This window comes from Trichechus manatus, unplaced genomic scaffold (genome assembly GCF_000243295.1).
Source record: "Trichechus manatus latirostris isolate Lorelei unplaced genomic scaffold, TriManLat1.0 scaffold00514, whole genome shotgun sequence".
NCBI lineage: Eukaryota > Metazoa > Chordata > Mammalia > Sirenia > Trichechidae > Trichechus > Trichechus manatus.
The window spans coordinates 63,301-71,527 of record NW_004444450.1 but is presented as its reverse complement, the minus strand read 5'-3'; the positions used below and the strand labels follow the sequence as shown (position 1 = coordinate 71,527).

At 50.9% G+C, this 8,227-nt stretch overlaps 1 protein-coding gene across 1 annotated transcript in view; it reads left to right on the top strand.

The window, feature by feature from the left end:
* Positions 1-7,742: 7,742 nt before the first annotated feature.
* LOC101359790 (E3 ubiquitin-protein ligase RNF213-like) overlaps positions 7,743-8,227 on the top strand; it is a 63,693-nt gene continuing 63,208 nt past the window's right edge. Inside the window, exon 1 of the mRNA XM_023725863.1 lies at positions 7,743-7,877. Coding sequence (XP_023581631.1) covers positions 7,784-7,877 — 94 coding nt within the window. The 5' untranslated portion in view covers positions 7,743-7,783. The remainder of the gene's footprint in view (positions 7,878-8,227) is intronic.

Sequence of the window (8,227 nt, the reverse complement as noted above, 5' to 3'; positions counted from 1 at the left end):
AGCTAGTCCTTCTCTTGCCTCCTGCTTTAGGTGATATTGGGTAATCTTTGGCAAGGGTTTAGACAAATCTGTTTGAATCTTAATGGCTCAGCTGTCAAAACTCAGCCTACATCCATGGACGTGGTGGCCCACAGAGTTTCAGGAATTAATGAAAGAATATAAGGGGGAAGGGAACTAGATTGAATTGAATCATCAATAAGCATAACAAGAGCTTGCATACAGCAAACAGCTTCTTCCTCCTATGCTCTAAATCGAAATGTGTCCTGGTAGATTTGAGAACATTGAATAAGCTTAATATTTTCCTTTTTTCAGTAAATTGCAAATAACAATTCCGTTTGTATAAAATAGCTCTTCCTAATAGATTAACGGGAGTATCAGACCTAAGCTAATAGGGATGCAAATCTTCGATAGAACCAAGGAATATTGGAATGGGTTGTGAATGAATCAGGATTTGTTCTTGATTAGTAAATCCCAATACTTTTGAGGTTTTTGTACTTTAGGGTAGAGGCTTTTGTAAAAAAGTGAGGTTAATAGCAGACAGGGTTGTTCCTGTATCAATTAAAAATTGGCACGTTCTCCATTAAGCTGTACAACAGCTTCCCCTTGAAAGTTGAGTGCCACTATAGCAAAAGTCCCTGTTATGTCCCTGGAGCCCCTTCACGCTACATCAGAATGAAGGGCATGTTGTTGAGGAGTTTTCATTTTATTGTTTAGTTTATAGCATTCATTCTTCCAATGGTCAGTTTTCTTGCATTAATAGCAGATGCCAGCCTTATGGTCATTGGAAGGTTTAACATTCTTCTTTTGGTTTTGGGACTGTAACTGTTGTAACTAAAGGACTATCAATTTATTAGCCTTAGAAACCTTTTCAGTCTCTAGAGTCTGAGAAAGCTTGTAGGCCAAATTGGTTAATTCCACAATAGGAGCTGTTTCCCAGTCTAGTTGATGTCATTCAACCAAGGCTGAAATTTCAGGTTTCAATCTAGATATAAAAACAGCATTAAAGGCTCCGGGTGTGTCTGGAGCAAATAAGACAAGGCAAAAGTATTCAGAAAATTTTTGGAGTAATTGGGTCTGATCATCATAAAGGCTATCATCTTTGCTCTATTTACAAGAGTGAATTTCTGTTCAATCTACCAATGGGGGGAAAGCCTTTGGAATACCCTTGAGTAATCTCTTACTCATGACTCAAGAGTCTTCTAACAACTCAGTGGCTGTTTTCCTATATTTAAAGATGAGCTATCCTTGGGATCCTTCCATTCAGCCTGCTCCAACCATAATTGGGCTTCTCGTGGCCCAGTCAGCATATGGACTAGTTGATATAAATCAGGGATTCCAGGCTGGTAAGGTTCAATAATGATTTTAAATTAATCAGCAAACTTGTAAGAATCTTCATGCAATTTTGGGAAATCTTTCACAATCCTACGTAATTCTGAGCGTGTCCAAGGGGTGAAGGTAATACAAGGGGAATCCTCAGCACCTGTGCTAGAATGGATTTTAAAGGTATTTCCGGCAAAGATTTCTCAGTTTCTCAGGGAAGAAAGGAGGTTCAGTAAGAGTATTGTTAGAAGAGTAGGAGGGCAAAGGACGGTATAAAGAAGAGGCTGCCAGCAAGAGAGCGGATGGATTAGGGGCAGGTTTTTCCATTGTAATTCCTTATTTTCTCTGGTCAATTTCGAAACGGTATCCTCCAGGAAAGCAATTTTACTGTGCTGATATCTTTTAGAGACCTCTAAATACCAATCAAAATAGGCATCCCATTGAGGTTGTTTAATTCAAGGGCCCTTAGTTTCTAATTTGCAGTGCAGAGAAACCAAATTAGAAACATCAAATGATCCCCAAAGTGGCGATCGATTCTCCAAACAATCTTTAGTAAGGTCATGACAACCAAACAAAAACAAGCACATTAAAAGACCAAAATGCCTGTTCATGTAATAGGCAGGAGTCCCAGAGGGTGGCTCCAAGATACCACTAGATCTGGCATTTCCGATTTTTCCCAAAAAGATAGTAAAAACTTACTTGCAAGAACAAAAACAAATCCCACAATAAAACTCAAAGAGCTTCCAACACAAAGGAACAGAGCTCAGATTCGTGAGGTTATTTACCTTGTGACAACTCCCAAGAGTTTGAGGAGGCAGAAAGCCCAAGCAGCTAGGCTGGTACCAAGACCCGAATCCACAATTCCTTGGGAGTTGCTGAAGGTAATGCACCTTCGAAATGTCTCCTCTGACACCAATTAATGTCAAAGAAGAAACTCGTGTACCCTGGTAGAGTAGAAAAGAGAATTAATTTTATTGAGGGGATCATACAACTCGAGTTGGGGAGCACTAGGTCAAATTACAAAAGTGCTCTGCTGTTCTAAGGAAAAAGCAGAGCTTTTATACACTTTTATACACCAAGTTCAACATGACTGAAACCACTATCATCTTGTAAGCAATTCTTTCTTCTTATCAGCTGTTTCCTGAGTACAGTCTGCAAGGACATTTTCATTACATGTTTCCTGGAACATTCTTGGTATTTTTTTCCCCCCGAGAACAACTACTTCTCCTTTTACCTCCCCTTTCTGTTTTCCCACTGATATGGGGACCAGTGGTCAAGATGAGCCAGCCCCAAGGTGGGGGCACCCCAGGAGGGGTACCCAGAGGGCAGAATGTGGTGTTCCCAGCCCAGAAGAAGGCCAGTGTGACTGGGGAGAAGAAGAGGGGTGCAGACAGGTCAGGAGGCGGAGGAGACCACATGGCTGTTTAATAGCCTTAGTGATCACGACAACTGACAGTTACAGCAGCCCCCTTTGCTCTGGGCCCCTATACAGGTGTGAGGTCCAGGACCTGCACAGGTGTGCTGGGCGTTTGAGCTGTGAGCATGAACTAAGATAATACAGGCCAAGTGTCTGAACAAGAATGTCTGCTGTTGTTATTATTATTATTATTAATCCCTGGCGGCCCTAGGATGCAGTCTTTTTGGCCTCACGTTACAGATGAGGGAGGTCGGGGTGCAGACAGGGCCGAGGGGCTCAGCTCGAGGCCGGGTGCGAATCCCCCCCGGCCACCGACCTGCGGAGGGGGCTCAGTAGCTAAGGCGCCTCTCCAGGTGGGGGACTGCCAGGGAGCGGAACCCGGGCCTCTGGGGTCTTCACCGCGGGGAATTTCAGTCCAGCCCACGAGAGCCCTGGCGCTGGCAGAGGCCGGACGAGCAGGCAGGGTGACCGCGAACAGCCGCGTGGCTGGACGCACTGCAGGGCTGTAGATGCGCGGGTCCAGGACGCTGCGGAACGCAGGATAGGGTGCGAGATGGCGGTTGCGGGGCTCCAGAGAGAGGTCTGTGGGTGCGGGAAGCGAGGCGGCAGCGTTTGTGACCCCAGGGTATGGAGATGTGGGGGAGGTCCGTGCTGGGGGTGCGGGGTCCACAGGGTAGGGGCGCGGGCCGGTAGGGGCGCTCCGAGCCGCAGCCAGAGGGCGGCGATCGCGGCCGAATGCACCAGGCTCCCGGCCGCGCCTCCTCCCAGGCTGCCTCTTTCTGCGGCGCCGGGTTTCGGTTTCACCGTTGGGCGCCGGATCCAGACCCTCCCCCGCGGGTGGTAGGCGGCGGGCGCGGGGCCAGGTGCGCAGTTGGGGGCGGGGGGACCCAGGGGTCCATGGGTGCAGTAGGCGGGGGGGGGGGTGAAGGGACCTCGGGGTGTGGAGGTGGGGGAGCGGGGGCAGGTGGGTACGCAGTGGCGCGGCCGCGCGCATCCCCGGCCCGACGACGTGCCCGGACAGGGCCCACCCGGCCTCAAGTGCGGCGGGACTTCTCCCAGCAGGGCCCCAGGGGACTCTGACCCGGAGGCAGGGACAGGAGGGGTCGTGGGCGGACCGCACTGCACCCCGAGTCCCTTCCCGGCACAAATCGCAGCGGCTGACAAGCGAGTTGCAAACAGACGCGCGTCCTTATTTCACAGTAACTTTTCCGAAGAGGCAGGGCCGCCCCCGCCCTGGAGGGAGGGGACTCCAGCGGCGCGGGGCTGGGCGCTTGAGGGCAGGGTGGGCGCTCAACACGGCCGCCACCTCCAGGACCCGAGGGTGAGGCCCCAGCATCACGAGAGGGCAGGGGTCCTGGGGGAGGCCGGGCGGGAGGAGAAGGACCAAGTGCAAAGATGGGGGGGCGCGCTGCTCCATCCCTCACCGCCCCGCCCCCCTTGTTTTCTTGGGGAAGTTGGGGGAGGGGCTTTGAGTTTTGGCGCGGTCCGTGGTTGGGACTGAAAGTGAAGGGACAAGTCTGGAAGCTGATGAACAGGGCGCGTTGGGGGCCCGGGCCCTTCGTTTGCCTTTACCCCGATTTACACCCCAAGTGCAGGCAGGGGTCAGTAAGATGCTTCAGCAACGTCCTGAGCCTTGCTTTGGGTTTTCTGGCCTGTAAGGAGGGGAACACTGCAGAGTGGGAGGCAGCCTTGGGTGGAAAGGGAGAGGCCTGGGCTGTGGCAGTCACTGAAGATGTTTGAATGAGGGAGTGCCCAGACGTGGTGGTCCGTGTGGAGGGGAGGCCTGGCCCGTGTAAGGTGAAGCAAGGGAACCCCATACCCTAAGTGCGCTGTGCGGCCCCACCTGCAGTGGAGTACACTGTCATGGTGGAAGACAGGCCCCTGGGCCAAAAAGAAAGGAGGGGAGGGGAGGTGTGACCTCCTACCCAGAGTCCTACCTGTAACTAACTGGAACACCCTGGTGCCACCAACAGGAGGGGCTGGAAGACCAGAGGCTGGGACAGACCTCCGTCCAGTGCTCCTGAGAATTCTTGGCAGGAAGCCAAGAGGGGGCTGTGGATCATTGCAACCCTGTTGTTCTCACCACAGAGAGTCAAAGCCTAGATTGTTAGGCACCCAGATCCCAACGCCTGTCTCCTCTCACCCTGGACGGATGGCCTTGGCACTGACTGGCCGTGACCCCAACCACAGTTTGATGCTAGCCACCACCTAGAGCCAAATAGTTGAGGGGAAGAGTGTGGGCTAGTGTCATGGATTGAATTGTGTCCCCCTAAAATATCTGTCAACTTGGCTGTCATGATTCCCAGTATTGTATGACTGTCTACCATTTTGTCATCTGATGTGATTTCCCTGTGCGTTGTAAATTCTATCACTGTGATGTAATAAGAAGGATTAGCGGCACTTCCACCGATGAGGTCTACAAGATTAGATAGTGTCTTAAGCCAATCTCTTTTGAGATATAAAAGAGAGAAGCGAGCAGATACTCATGGGAACCTCATAACACCAAGAAAGCAGTGCCGGGAGCAGAGCGCGTCCTTTGGACCTGAGGTTCCTGCGCTGAGATGCTCCCCGACAAAGGGAAGACTGATGCATGACAAGGACTTTCCTCCAGAGCCAACAGAGAGAGAAAGCCTTCTCCTGGCGCTGATGCCCTGAATTTGGACTTGTAGCCTACTGGACTGGGGGAGAATAAATGTCTCTTTGTTAAAAGCCGTCCACTTGTGGTATTTCTGTTATAGCAGCACTGCATGACTAAGACAGCTACCTAGATGGCAGCCCCCATTGCTGGAAATCCTGACCTCCAGCTCCCCACAGCCTCTATTATCAGCATACTGACCCGAAGCCCCAGTTATCGGGAATCTCGATCGCAGCCTTTGTTATAAAGAATACTGACCGCAGGCCCCCCACCCAGCCCCTGTTATCAGGAACCCAGTCCCGTTAGCCCTGGGCCCACTGGCTCTGGCTGTGGCTGGTATTTCTGTGTGGCCTGTGTGACTCACTAATTCCCACATCAGCCTGTGAGCAGGTGCTTTGTTCCCATCCCCTGATGAGTAGCCAAGGCACAGAGAGGTCCAGTGACCCAGGACACACAGCAAGCACTGAAAGGACTTCCATCCTCTGCTGAGAATTTGCATTTCTAACGATTCCCAGGTGATGCTAATGCTGCTGATTAGGGACCAATTCTGAGAACTGCTAGCAGAGCAGTTGTCCGATCTGACTCATAGCGACCCTGTGTACAACAGAACAAAATACTGCTCGGTCCTGTGCCGTCCTCACAATTGTTGCTGTGCTTGAGCCAATTATTGAAGCCACTGTGTCCATCCATCTCGTGGAGGGTCTTTCTCTTTTTCAATGACCCTCCACTTTACCAAGCATGATGTCCTTCTCCAGGAACTGATCCCTCCTGATAACATGTCCAAAGTATGTGAGACAAAGTCTCGCCCTCCTTGCTTCTAAGGAGCATTCTGGCTGTACTTCTTCCAAGACAGATTTTTCATTCTCTTGGCAGTCCATAGTATATTCAATATTCTTTGCCAACACCATAATTCAAAGGCTTCAATTCTTCTTCGGTCTTCTTTATTTATTGCTCAGCTTTCGCATACATATGATGTGATTGAAAATACCGTGGCTTGAGTCAGGGGAACCTTAGTCCTTAAAGTGACATTGTTGCTTTTTAACACTTTAACACTTTAAAGAGGTCTTTTGCAGCAGATCCAAGTAAAATAAAATCCTTGACAACTTCAGTCTTTTCTCCGTTTATCATGATGTTGCTTAAGGGTCCAGTTGTGAGGATTTTTGTTTTCTTTACCTTGAGGTGTCAGCCATACTGCAGGCTGTGGTCTTTGATCTTCATCAGTGCTTCAAGTCCTCTTCACTTTCAGCCAGCAAGGTTGTGTCACCTGCATAACACAGGTTGTTAATGAGTCCTCCTTCAATCCTGATGCCCTGTTCTTCTTTGTATAGCCCAGCTTCTTGGATTACCTGCTCAGCATACAGATTGAATGGGTACGGTGAAAGGATACAACTCTGACACGCCCCTTTCCTGACTTTAAACCACACAGTATCCCCTTGTTCTGTTTTGAATGACTGCCTCTTAATCTATGTACAGGTTCCTCATGAGCACAATTAAGTGTTCCGGAATTCCCATTCTTTGCAATGTTATCCATGATTTGTTATGATCCGCACAATCAAATGCCTTTGCGTAGTCAATAAAACACAGGTCAACCTCCTTCTGGTATTCTATGCTTTCAGCTATGATCCATCTGACATCAAGCCCGCCCATTGCCGTCGAGTGGATTCCAACTCACAGCGACCCTATAGGACAGAGTAGAACTGCCCCATACATAGGGTTTCCAAGGAGCAGCTGGTGGATTCGAACTGCCAACCTTTTGGTTAGCAGTTGAGTTCTTAACCACTGTGCCCCCAGGACTCCTCATCTGACATCAGGTTCTCAAAATGTATCATACATGAGAATCAGCTGGGGATCTTGCTGAACTATAGATTTTGATTCGGTATATCTGGGGTAGAAATGCAAATTCTCAGCAGGGGTTCCAGCCGGAACGAACCAGTCTGAAGCCCTGGGCACTGGCTCTGGGCGTTAGCAGCAGTTTTGCTGCAGGGCAGGTGGCTGAGGGTTTTGCGCCCATGCACCCCCAGCCCCACTGACCCCTGCATCTTCAGGCGTGCTCAGCTGGTTCTCCAGAAGCCGTGAGCTCTGGCCCAGTGGGAGCCTCAGAATCTGCATTGGAGACTGAATGATGGCTGACAGGGCGGGCCGAGAGCTCTGGAAGCCTGTCACGGGGAGCAGAGGGGGGAAGGGACAGGGACAGATGGGGGATGAACAGTGCTGTAAGGGAGAGGGGCAGGCTGAGTTTTGATTGGAGCAGTGGGTCCTAGTGGACCAGTGTAATTTCACTTTCTCAGAAAATGAAACTGAAACGGGCTCCGGTCACGTGATGCGCAGCTTGGTATATAGCCGGCTGCTTCAAGGCTCTTACTTCCAGGTTTGCAGTGGGACACGGGTCCAGGCGACCTGTCCCCAGAAGCATGGAGTGTCCTTCCTGCCATCATGTCTCCAAAGATGAAGCCCCCAAATTCTGCAGCCAGTGTGGAGTCAGGCTTCCTGCGGTCCCCACACCAGGTGAGGCCAGAGGGGCACAGGTGGGGGGCTGTGGGGACCCGCTGGCAGGAGGGAGGGCAGTCAGCCAGCCCCCCGCCCCCCGCCCTTCCAGCCACCTTCCCGGAAGCGGAGACTGGCCTTTCAGATGGCCTGCTGTGGCCCGGGAGCTGGAGCGCAGTGAGGGTCAAGAAGCGACACTTTCAGGAGAAGAGCAGTCTCCTCAGGTCCTTCTCCAGAGGCGCCGGGTCCTGGCAAGGCTGTGGCTTTTATTCTTTAGTAGCAGTTTCATTTTTTAGGGGGGTGAGAAGGGCTGGGCTGGCTGAGGGGCTTCTTAGAGGATTTCAGAGGATGCCCATGGAGCTGGGGTCCAA